Consider the following 12,878-nt stretch of genomic DNA (forward strand, 5'->3'; position numbering starts at 1 on the left):
ACAAAACAACCTGAAACCAACCGACACAGCTCTGATCTTACTGTACCTTTTAGACACTGATACTCATTTTATTTGAAATAAAGGGCTTGGTTTTGTCAAAATGCATCTCCAAAAGTTATAAATAATTATTCCTGTTTGTTTTGCAGCCTTGGGCCTTTCAAGCAAGAGAGTTCCTGCGAAAGAAGCTTATCGGCAAAGAAGTGTGCTTCACCGTGGAAGTCAAAATAGCTTCAGGCAGAGAGTACGGCATGGTCTACCTGGGACGAGGTGGGTGGACTGACACTTCTTGAATCATGAACCAATACAAACAGTTTCTTTATAAATCAGGGACTAGGTTCTGACAAAAGGGAGAGTTCTTATATCTACTTATTTTGTTTTTGATTCTTTTTATTTAGTTGTAATTTTCTTTAACTCATTTTGTGTGTCAGGATTATTACATTTTTTAATATATACATATGTGTTTATATATAATTTTTATATACATATATATATATATATATATTTTATTTATTTACCCTTTGACTTTATTTATCTGAGTCTATATTTTTGGATTATTTTTTTCTTTTAGGGGATCTATGTCTGCAGACTGTGAAATATTTTATGTTTAAAAAGTGATACAAAAAGTATTGAATTAAATAAAATAAAACAGGACTCGGATCAATATTCATACCATCATTGTACCTTTTTTCTTTCCTTTTTTATTGATGCCTCATTTTTATGAATCATCCCTTGAGGTAACCTCAATTAGACTTGCAATTTATCAGGCACTCTCAACACTTCCCCGATTTTACTTATTGTACACAGACCAGTCATGAATCAACCGCAGAGCACTTTCAAAATGACTCTTCAGTGTTTATTTTTCTCACGAATTACACTCCAGCTGAATTTACCACAGAGATCTTGAAAGCTAACTGACTCAGTGATTTAAAAATAGTAATTACATTAGAATTACATAGAGTATTCTGAAATTAAGCTCTTGTTTATTTTGTCAAGTAAAAGCTGTAAAGGTACTATTTATTATTGATACCAACACTTATTTTTGCATCAGCTAATGGCAACTCAGGGTTGAAGTGTTTTTTTCTTTCTGGGGAAAAAATGTTAGAATTTGTTGAATTCCCTTGATTTTTTTAAATAGTTATGTGGTGGCACAGCACACCACAGTTTGTGTCAGTTGTGCCCAGAGCCAGCTAATTTTATGCACTTTTAACAGAAAACTGTTTGCAACCAACCATAAAATCAACACACCTGCAAAAAGTGATTGTGTGCCCCTCTTATCCAAAATTTCCGCACTCATGGTTTCCTCTGGTGCAATCAAGCTACCAGACCTGAACTAACTGCTGTGTTATTGTAACCAACAAACTGAAATGGCTCTGTGTTTTTCTGAAGCGTTTGATATTTATTTTTTCCTTCTGTACTCTCATTTTTAGACACAACAGGCGAGAACATTGCCGAGGCTTTGGTGAACGAGGGCTTCGCTACAGTCCGCAGGGAAGGAATCAGAGGAAACAAGTGAGAATCTCTGCTTCTGTTAGCTGTGATATGTTCAACTTGTTTGTTGAGATGAATTGCTTCTATTCGGTGGAATGGCACAACAAATGCACAACTCCAAGTGCTAGAAACTGTATTTCCAAGTGTAAAACTCTCACTATTAGAATATGTGGATGCTAGCAAAAAAAGTTCCTTATATTTTCATGAAACAGCTTCTCAGAGTAGCAATAAATAATTGATTGCATGCCTATACCATAAAACAGCTTCCTGTGTTAGAAAGAAGTAGTTTTGCATGTGAGCATGACACAGCTTTGTGTGTTAACATGTAACAGCTTCTTCTCTTAACATGAATCAGCAAATTTTCTTTGCACGAAATAGCTACTTATGTTAGCATCAAACAGTTTCTTATGTTAGCTTGAAGCAGCGTCTTGTGTTAGCAAGAAACAGCTTAAGTTAGCATTAGAGTTTTCTTAATGTTAGCATAACAGAGCTTTTTGTGTTAGCATGAAACGTTTTTTTATGTTTGCATAGCACAAAATGTCATGTTTGCATAAAACTGCCCCTTCCATTAACAGCTTCTTATGCTAGCATGAAAAAATTTGTGGTTAGCATGACATGGTTATTTATATTGGTAAGAAAGGTTTCCTGTGTTAGCGAAAAATCTTCTTATGTTGCCTTGAAACAACTTCCAATCTTAGCAATCATCAACAGCTCCTAATCTAAGCACGAAACAGCTTTTCTATGTTAGCATGAAACAGCTATTTATGTTAGCTTGAAACAGCTATTTATGTTAGCTTGAAGAAGTTTCTTTCGTCAGCTTGAAACATCTTCTTTTGTTAGCCTGAAACATCTTCTTTTGTTAGCCTGAAACATCTTCTTTCGTTAGCCTGAAACAGCTTTTTATGTTAGCCTGAAAGATCTTCTTTCGTTAGCCTGAAACATCTTCTTTTGTTAGCCTGAAACTGCTTTTTATGTTGGCCTAAAACTTCTTCTTTTGTCAGCCTGAAACATCTTCTGTCGTTAGCCTGAAACATCTTCTGTCGTTAGCCTGAAACATCTTCTTTCGATAGCCTGAAAAAGCTTTTTATGTTAGCTTGAAAAAGCTTTTTATGTTAGCTTGAAAAAGCTTTTTATGTTAGCTTGAAACAGTTTTTATCTTAACATGAAACAGCCATTTGTTAGCACAAAACAACTTTTTATGTAACAGCTTTTTTACGTTTGCAAGAGAAAGCTTTGTTTTGTCTGATTATCTGCTTTTTAGTAAGGTGGATCAAAGTAGAAACTTTCACTGTGCCATAGTTCCCATTCATCATATTTATTGATGCATCTAATTGTATCACATGAGTGAATGGGAACTATCTGTAGTGGTGAACTAATCAGCTTCTTTGGCCTGGTTGACCTCGAGTATTGTACTATTCGTACACTCTGGTGCCAAACATGCTCTCCCTCCAAAACTGTTAGTTCAGTCAGTGTAGTTGAAGTAATTTCCTACCCCGTCAAAGCTGGTTTTGCTTTGTTGCTGAACTCTTTGTTTCACAGAAAGAGGCAGAAATCACTTTTGGCAACATGATGTAATCATCTGCTTGCTTAAGCTTATAGCAGCACATCACTGGTAACTCTGCAGGGAGATGTACATAAGTCCCCGACTGGTTTGACTGCAGAGAATTGAGATGGAGCCATAAAGTCCCAGATGGTGGCAGCATTACCCTGCTGCTACAGCAATGTCCCTCTGAAACCCTTTTCTGCCACATTGCCCTCAGGCTGTAATCCCCTAAATACACTTACACACCCAGCTCTATATGACAAAGCACTGTATATCCCCCCCAGTGGCAGTATTTGCACATTACACACATTACAAGCAATTTGACTCATGCTGCTACATTTGTATCCTCCAACATGAACAGAGATGATGATGTGAATATTTTGCCGCTAATGACCCATTCCAAGCATTCTGTGCAATGGCCCAGAACAGGCGCTAATGTAAATGATGCTTTAAGTGTAAGCAGGCATCATTTGGCCAAAGGGGGAGGCCCATTACTCAGAGAGGACTTCAGGCCGCAGTTTTCCCCTCGCTGCACTAGCCTCCAATATCATTACCCCTCGTGACTGGCTACACTAACAATGATGTGATCATAATTACGGGGGTGATTATAATGATGATGGCTTTGGACAGTGCAGTTAGATGTGAAGAAGAAGCCCGCTGCGGCTCGGGGAGAACTGTCGGCCAACTCGCAGATTTAAGTGCCCAGGCTGTGTCGAGCTGTGCACCAGAGCGGACTCGGGGGCACAGTTGTTTGGGGCTGGTTTTTCATTGGTTTATTAGAGCAAGAGTGAAGACACAGACACTCACTCTCTCGCAAACACAACACATAGAACACAAGTTGGATTAGAGCTCACTCCTGTCCAAATGTGTGTTCAGCCTCTGAATATATTTGGATGCAGAATATTGTCTTTACTAAGCTAGATTTTTGAAGTAATGAGGCAATAATTCCTCCATGAAGTGCAAATTAATGTCCAAGTTAAGCTCTATAACGGAATCTGAAAAAGTCAAGTGTTTTGGACACTGAAGGAAGGGATCATTAGAGTTAGAATGATGCATTCTGTGGACTTACTAAGGCAAAGAGTCCTGGTGAGTGATACGTAGTGATATATTTAACAGTTAAAAGAAAGCACTGTTTACACATGTTCAAGATTAGATTAGACCATAGACTATAATACATGGATGTAGTCTCAGTGAGATCACTCAGGGGTTTTGAAGCCAAAAGATAGCGGTTGAGATATTGGAAATGCTGACTCAGCAAAACTTCTTGTCAGCCTAGAAATAGACAAAGAGAGGTGGAGCTGAGGCAGGCTTTAGCCTCCTGGCAAACAGCTACAGCGCCTCCGCCCGTCCCTCACACCCAACAGTACTGCCGTTCTCGTTCACACCCTGGTAACTTCAGGCATTGATTATTGTAACTCCCTCCTCTTTGGCGTCCCTCTCAAATCCATCCATAAACTCCAACTGGTCCAGAACTCTGCTGCTCGTATCATCACCAGAACTCCGTCCATTAATTAGTTAATTAAGTTACCGGTCACAAGGCCCTTCATAACCTCGCTCCTCCATACCTCTCTGAACTTCTCCACATCAACACACCCAGCCGCACTCTCAGGCCTTCTTAACCACCATGGGGTCCAGAGGCTTCAGCCTTTCTGCCCCCGTCTCTGGAACTCCCTCCCACAAGACATCCGTAGCATCAACTCTCTTTCCATTTTCAAATCACATCTCAAGACACATCTTTTTAAACTGTCATATTCACTCTGATTACACCTCTTCCCTGCACTTCATCTTATCCAGTTCATTTTATTCAATATTTACACAGCATCATGTCTTGACGATTTTATCAGACTCATTTTTATTTTTATTTTTTATTTTTTTTTAAGTTATATTTTTTTGGCCTTTTTGCCTTTATTTTATAGGACAGCTGAAGAGAGACAGGAAATGTGGGGAGTAGAGAGCGGGGGAAGACATGCAGGAAATGGTCGACCGGCCGGGAATCGAACCGGCGACCCCTGCGACGAGGACTGTAGCCTCTGTATGTGGGGCACTTAGACCGCTAGGCCACCAGCGCCCCATCAGACTCATTTTTATATTGTTCTTTTTTAAAATCTTCCCCGTACGGTGACCTTGGCTCCTTGTTTGGACCTTGGGCCGGATCTGATAGGTTTCTATTCTAGTCAAAATGTTAACTTCCACTGGATCCGCTCCATTGCGTTCCGGCTGCGTCTCTGATCCGGCACGCTGTTGCCCTCCGGATCAGATACGCAAGACTTCTATTTTTTGCCAGACAACGCATAAATCTCAACAGAGCAGATGGAGTGGGACAGGAAGTCGGGCACCAAATCAAAATCAAAACATCTGGTTAATTTTCAGAATAAAACACTGTGTTATCACCAGATCGTATTTCACTTAACTACAACAACAAACCGTCATGATGAGCGGAGCCAGGCCTGGAGTCAACAGGTCTGAGGTTTTCAGAGGACGATAAAGACAACATGCATGAGGAGAGGAGGAGGAGAATCGTTGATTAATGTGATTACCGTGCGAAAACCTCAGTCGCATGACTCAAGCTGGACCACAGCGGATCGGAGACAGACATCTGGTGGAAGTCCCGTGTTAGCCGCTTGTCGGTCAACTCAACCATGCCCCTAATTATGCAAATCTAATCATAACATGTAGTCCTTATATCTTCAATATAGATACTTATAAAAAAATCACCTCTGTACTGTGCTATTCAGACCAGTGCCATTTTTGTTACTAGATTCCAAACTTGTTTAATTTTGCTGTAGAAACTGAAGTTTTAACATGGGTGTTTGTTAAATAATATTAATAATGTATGTCTCAAATCAGTCCATCAGAAAGTCGAATAAAAAAGACTGAAAGAGATGAAGCAACAGGCGCACACCTCATCTGGAAAAGATCAATTTTTAACCGTAATCTCAAAGTGGTATTTCAACCAGGAGACTGTGATAATCTTCTTTGCAACCAAAAACAGGACCCTCAGCAGTGCTGTACTCCTCAAACCCCGGGTAGTATTCGTTTTAGGAGGCAGGAGGGTTCAAAGGGCAGTTCTATACCCAGACAGTTTTTAATTAGGACTTTTCATTTTCATTCAACTTGATTTCTTGTTTTCCACATTTGAATCCAAACCTCTCACTTGCTATAATTTCTGCCGCACATAAACTCCTCAGTCTAACTCTCTGTCTCACACACACTGCAGCTTTGACTGTCAGACAGATTTATATCTGTATAAATCGCTCAGATGAGTTTTTTGGGTAGCTGTCTAAGGCTTCATCATACAATTGAGTTTGACTTTAACGTGATCAGGCATAACAAATTCCGTCCTTGGTGCTGAGCCATGCCGTGATTGATGGAGACACATTCATCAATCTTCTCGACTCGGCCTCGTGTCTCTGACTCCATCGCCCAGTCAGACTGCTTATCCTTAAGAAAGCTCTGTCCTCAGATGGCCGGATCGGGCTGACCGGGTCAGATTTCATCGTGTGGAAAGTTGAGAACTCCAGGCATGGGGGGTTCGACTTAATTGTTTGTACGACCCCTGAACGTGGAGCTACATTAACATGGAGTCCAGCTGTGCTTCAAACACCCCCCCATCGCTCTGTTTCAACTGAACGCATGAACTGTAATCATGTGGGCACCACTGCTCACTAGGAGTAGAAGCCTTCCAGTCGAGCTCTCTGGGAAACCTACACCCTCCTCAAACTGAACAACACAGGCTGTAAAAGGCTCGCTAAGGTTCAACACTTTGTGCCTTTTGAAAGTATTTTCAGTTGCACAAGGGAGCCTCTCGGAGATGAAAGGTGTTGCCTACAGCGTGTTCAAATACAAAGGAATTGGAAAGTTTCCTTTGCCTCGGCCCTTTTGTTTCTCCAGCAGTCTTGCTCGGGATTGCACTTTCTTACCCATCAATATCTGTTTTGATTCCGAGCAGTGTGTTGGTTGGAAGGAGCTGCTGACCTAAAAAGAAACGACTCTATTTGCAGACATGGATAAGTTCACTATCATCTGCCTCCACACATAAAGCTATTTCTATATCTCCCCCAATCTCTGCTGGGGAGTCGCTTTCCATTTACTCCTGTGGCTCTACAATGTCTGCCCCTCCTGATTGCATTGTTGCTCTCCCTCCTCCTCCTTATCTTCGTGGCTTTCTCTTCCCGTTTAAAATCTAAGTAGCTTAAACACAATCGACTTCTTACAGAAAGTTTCACTCAGTAAGCAAGAAACTGTTTCAATTCAATTCAATCCCAAGTTAGCGGCTGAATCAGACTGGAAAGCAAACTCGACGTGTTTTGGGCGCCGGTCCAAGAGCCCAATTAGGAGCTCACAGCTGCAGGGGGGGAAGGCTACATGTGTGTGGCGTTTTAATTGAAGCCTACTTTGTTGCCTCTCTAGTCGCTATCGCCACTTCCATGTCAATCGAGCAGCGTTTGCTTCTTGAAGTAACAAAGCCTGTTAGCCATTTGAAGTAATAAATAATTAAAGTCGTACAAGAGCCCTCACAAAGCATTAAGGCCGAGCAATTTGGAGAGCCGGCGTGGAATTAATTGTGGCGTTTGTAGCAAGCTGTGTGGCTGCTTTTTGAAGGAGCTGTCAAACACAGTTATTGTCTCCACACAGAGCGCTCTGATACATTTTATTAAAGCTGTTATAATCTGGTGGTCAGCTGGTCGCCCCGAAAAACAGCCGTCAGGAACAGCACGACTTAATTCACCAAAAGCTGGAGCCTCTGCAAACGCCACGCTCGCACAGTCCCGTACTTCTAATGAGCTCCTCGTTTTTTTTAAGGTGCTGAAGTTAACAACAAGCGATGCCACCGCTGAACCGAAAAGTCCACGACTGTTGCTCGACGAATCACACCGCGGAGTTAAAAAGAGGTTTCAACTTGTTGTTATTCTTGTAACGTTGATATCGGCCTGTTGAGGAAAAGGCTTCGGGGGGGGCGGCTCATGATTCCACACAGAGCAATTAGAACATGTTAAACCTCCCAAGTGCTGCGAGTCTACAATCAAAAGCTTTTTCTGCTCGTTAGGCACACACATGCTGAGCATCGCTCTCTGACTCGTGGAATTAATTGCAACTTGTTAACAAGCCGTGTTAATGGTGCTATTATATTTTAACATTTTTTATCATAAGCAGCTTGTCACGGGAAGTTCTGTTGCGCTCAGAAGCTTCCTGATTATTACAGATGCGTTTCTCACACGCGTTATTGCCGTTTTTGAACTTGAGCTTGAGCAGCTGTGTTCTCAAACTGTTCCATTTTTCAAAGCTGCTGAGAAGATATCAGAGAGTTTAATAAAAGCTCCACTTAGCTGCAGCTAAAGTCATTAATTTCTTTTAATTTTTTTATTTTTTTTGTATATATATTTAAGACATTTTCAGCTTTAATGTATAGGAAAGCTGAAGAGAGACAGGAAATGTGGGGAGTAAAGAGCAGGGGAAGACATGCCATAAATGGTAGAGGCTGGAAAAGAACCTGCAACCTCTGCAACGTGGGCTATAGCCTCTGAATATAAGATAAGATGAGATAAGATAAGATACTCCTTTATTTATATATATAAAAAAAAGTTCATCAGAGATGACAGCTCGGTCATAATTCTCCTGTCAGCCACCACCTCCACAGGGTCCAAGACTGAGCTGGCCTTCTTCACCAGTGTGTTCAGTCTTGCTCTCCTGTATCCTGTCCGCCCACAGCAGGTGAAATCCTTCCAATGTGGCGTTCGTGTCCGGTGTTAGCTCTGTTAGCATGATGCTACTCTGCCAGTATTCCCTCTGGTGCTGGGTTAGCTCGTCCACCTTATAGTAGATAGATCTTAAATTCCCCATAACGGTGGGTGGAAGGACAGGTCGATGTCGTCTTTTCTTAGCTTGCACCTCAGTACCAGCACGTCATCCTTGCCTCCTTCTCAGCTAGCAGGGAACATTGGGCCTAGTATCGTTTAGCATCGACATGCTACGGGCTGCTAAGAGCTGATCTCATATGTAAACAATGCGACCATGGTTACACGTAGGATCTCCGGACACACACACAGGAACAAAAACAGCAAAAACACCACTGCAAACGTAGCCAGTTCGGTGTCCATGGCCAACAAATGAGTCATTAAAAGTCATGACAGGCTCCAAATACAAAGATAACTAAACAGATATGAAAAAAAGTAAAAAAAGAACAACGAAGAGAGAGCTGCTGCAACAAGCAGCCACTTGAGCGGCGCTAAGCAACGGACAAAATGGCGTATGCTTAGACTGCTAGGCCAACGGCACCCCAAATGTCATTAATTGAGATAAATAGGATAAAGTTGCTTTAGATTCAGCTATTTTCTTTCTTATTCAACTCTGTAAAGTTAATTTTAAAATTCACACTTGGTTAAATTTAAACCACATGAACTGAAACACCCATTATCAGGTTTTTCCAGCAATATCTTGGAATGGAGATAGCCTGAAAAGAGAGCAGGAGTGCTGAACCTCAAACCTCAAAGTTGTCCAAAGTTTTGTGAGCATCATTCATTCAAGTCCTAAACTTCTCCTTTCTTTGTGTTTGTGTGTTAACAGCCCAGACCAAGCCAGACTCTGCGATTTGGAGGACACATCCAGGGCCGCAAAGAAGGGCATGTGGAGCGAGGGCGGCGGCACACACACCATCCGCGACCTCAAGTACACCATAGAGAACCCCCGCAACTTTGTGGACTCCTTGCACCAGAAACCTATCAACGGTAATCAGAGAAAGCTCGGCCTAGGAGTCAAAGGGTCCTGGTGTAGGAAGCACACATGATGTGTATGTCAGATCTGTCGTTCGTGGATTAATACCAAGCGGCAAACTCCGGTCTCATACGATGAAGCCAATGCGGAAGTGATATAAACTGCAATACATCGAAAATCCGCTTGAGGCTGGCTGCAGAAACACCGGAAACCACATAGATATGAATGGGAAAAAGACGATCTTTGCAGCATTAATAAACATGTTTACAGCCTGGTTCAAAAAACGGCTTGGCCCTACAACGCTAATCTCTCTAATGGCACACACTGGATGGGGGGTGAATTTTTTTCTAACATGATTGTTAAGAAGATATTAAGATTATGAGTTTTGCCCAAATAAGGACATGACTGACGTGACTCCCGGTCGGGAACACACAGCCATTGGCTAAGAGGCTCACACTACGTCACACTCTGCCTGGTTGAGTTCCGCATTACCAATATGGCTGCTGCCGTCGATTTGCTTCAAAACAGCTCTCAGGAACAGATGGGTGACATCACGGATACTACGTCCATATTTTATACAGTCTATGATTAATACAGGCTGATGTTGAGGGCATTTTGTTTGACATATCCTCCATGTAATGTCACTCCACTGGCTCATTCCTCCGTTCTCTCATCTCCGACCCAACTGGAGGTGTAATGCGCAACTCAATTCAGTTCCAGGCGACTGCAGCCAGCAGTGGCTCCGCTCATTCCGCTTCTCTTTAATTGAATGGAAGAAATGAAGTGCACAAGTCTTTTTTTCATTCTTTCATTTCTCGTTCCTACCATCCATGAGAAGCAGTTATGCTTGTTTTAAAAATCAGAGGCAGCAATCCACCCGAAGAGCTTTAAACGTGTGACGATTCGCTGCAACTGGAGAACCAGAATACCAATTTCTCTGTCGTCGGCTTACTCTGAAGCGCACACACACACACACACTCACACACAGAGACATACACAACTATACTTTCACACAGGTTAGACACAGAAAGAGAGCACTCAGACTCTGAGAGAACCCATAAAAACGCCATTTAGGTGTGAAATACCTTTTTGCACAGGTGACTCAAAAACCTCTTCAATTTCCTGAAGCACTTCAGAGGTCAGCAGCTACATTTGGAGAGAGTATTTAATTTTGTGACTTAAAAGCTTTCCAAAGAAATTGACCTTGTCTCAGGCCTGTATGATACGGTGCACAGAGTATAGCCGCAACTTTGAAGTGATACTCAAATGTCTGTCGGTTGTGTTCTGAGTGCTTGCCTCTATAGGTTTGAAATGAAACAATAACACGGAGGAAGGAAAAGGAAGATTGTTCTCAGAGCAGTGGCTGTTGTCAGCCCGAGTCTGTGATTGAGGATTCTCTCAGTGCACTTCCATCAGCTCAATATGATTCCACAACATCATGTTTTGTCTTGGGCTGCTTATAGTTAAAATTCTGATTAATCTCTGAGTTTTATTAGTTAATCACGGTTTATCACATTCTTAATCGGATGCTTGAAATTCCATTATTTTTAATGTGAAACAATTTAAACGAGTGTCTTAATGTTAGGATCAAATGAATGCAACAAAGTGAACTTTATGATCTTGACCTTTAGATTTATTACCCCCCAATAAATGATGCCCTGCTACACCAGTGTGGTCTGAAACCCTGACTCAGAGGTAGGAGACAGCTTCACAGTGTTTCACTCACAGCTCAATGGCGGTTCTCACACTTTGAAATAGTCCTCTGCTTGCTTTCGTGAAGCGATTGCCGGCTGTCACCAGTCTGATTAGCTGCACCTGTATGGTTAGCTACCAGGTGCTAGCTTAAACTTAAAGGACTTGGGTGACATTTTAATTCAGTTTAACTTGAAGTGCATATTACTTTTTATTTTTATTTAAATGTAATGTTTTTAGGGATTTATTTGCCTTTAATGATAGGACAGCTGAAGAGAGACAGGGATTGTGGGTTGTGGCTAGGAGTTGAACGATAGCCTCAACTCTCAACTCATCTTTATTTATATAACACCTTTCATACATTCAAGCATGCAGTTCAAAGTGCTTCACAACAGAACAAAGAGACAGGAAATAACAGCAATAGGTAAAAAAATAAAAGACTAAAAGAAGAGTGGAAAGTTATTCTTAAAATACTTAAAGGCCCTGTGAGGAGTTTTGAACTGGCTGAGAAACAGACTGAAAATGATACTGATGCCTCTTTATAACCTTCAATAGCAAGCAAGACCATCTACAACAACACTGACACCTTCTCTGTTGTTATTTTTAATGCCTGAAACCGCCCTGGGGGGGTAGGTCCCAGACCAGATAATGGACATCTTGCTTCAGAAACAGCCTTTCTTTGACTGTTTTCATGGAAAGTAATCACATTGCCTGATAAAGTTGACTGTTGAACACAACAGGATGAGGCTTTTGTTGAAAACACTACTTTTGCATGTATAGGACAAGAGATAAGAGGTATCACTTTGTCCACAAGGGGGCGCCAGAATTGACACAAAACAAAAGTTCCTCACAGCAGCTTTAAAAATAAAATTAAAATAAATAAAATCTATAAAATAAAATCTGATAAATACCAAAACAAATAAAATAAAATAAGATTGAGTAATAAATAAATGCAAATAATGTTAAAACAAAGGTAATTACAGTAATAATGGTATAATGCAGTCCAGGGCTGAAAATAAATCACTTCAAGTTAAAAGCCAGATTTAAAAGGTTAAATCCAGAGGCAGAGTTCCACAGTTTTGGGGCATAACAACAGAAGGCTTCTGCACATGAAGCAAGTGCTTAAACCACCTCAGTGCATACTGCTTTTGACTACTACAACATTTATTTGTATAGCGCCACAACAAACCTTATCTCAAGATGCTTTACAAACAGAGCAGGCCTAGACCCTACTCTGTTAATTTATTAGCAAAGACCCAACATCGAGACAGGATAAGATCCAGGCCCATCTTACAGACAGGACTCAGTCTGATCTCATCTTAATCCACCATGAGCAGAGCAGCAAGGACAAACTTCCTTTTAAACAGGCAGAAACCTTGAGCAGAACCAGACTCATGTTAAGGCTGATTTATACTTCTGCGTCTCCCCTACGCAGCAGGGGCTG

The 12,878-nt window shown here is 41.4% G+C and overlaps 1 protein-coding gene across 1 annotated transcript in view; it reads left to right on the plus strand.

Annotated features, from left to right (window-relative positions):
• snd1 (staphylococcal nuclease and tudor domain containing 1) overlaps positions 1–12,878 on the plus strand; it is a 289,368-nt gene that overhangs the window by 5,046 nt on the left and 271,444 nt on the right. Inside the window, exons 3-5 of the mRNA XM_034673168.1 lie at positions 147–267; positions 1,428–1,509; positions 9,596–9,756. Of these exons, the coding sequence (XP_034529059.1) occupies positions 147–267; positions 1,428–1,509; positions 9,596–9,756 (364 nt within the window). The remainder of the gene's footprint in view (positions 1–146; positions 268–1,427; positions 1,510–9,595; positions 9,757–12,878) is intronic.

This window comes from Notolabrus celidotus, chromosome 21, assembly GCF_009762535.1.
Source record: "Notolabrus celidotus isolate fNotCel1 chromosome 21, fNotCel1.pri, whole genome shotgun sequence".
NCBI classification, from domain to species: domain Eukaryota; kingdom Metazoa; phylum Chordata; class Actinopteri; order Labriformes; family Labridae; genus Notolabrus; species Notolabrus celidotus.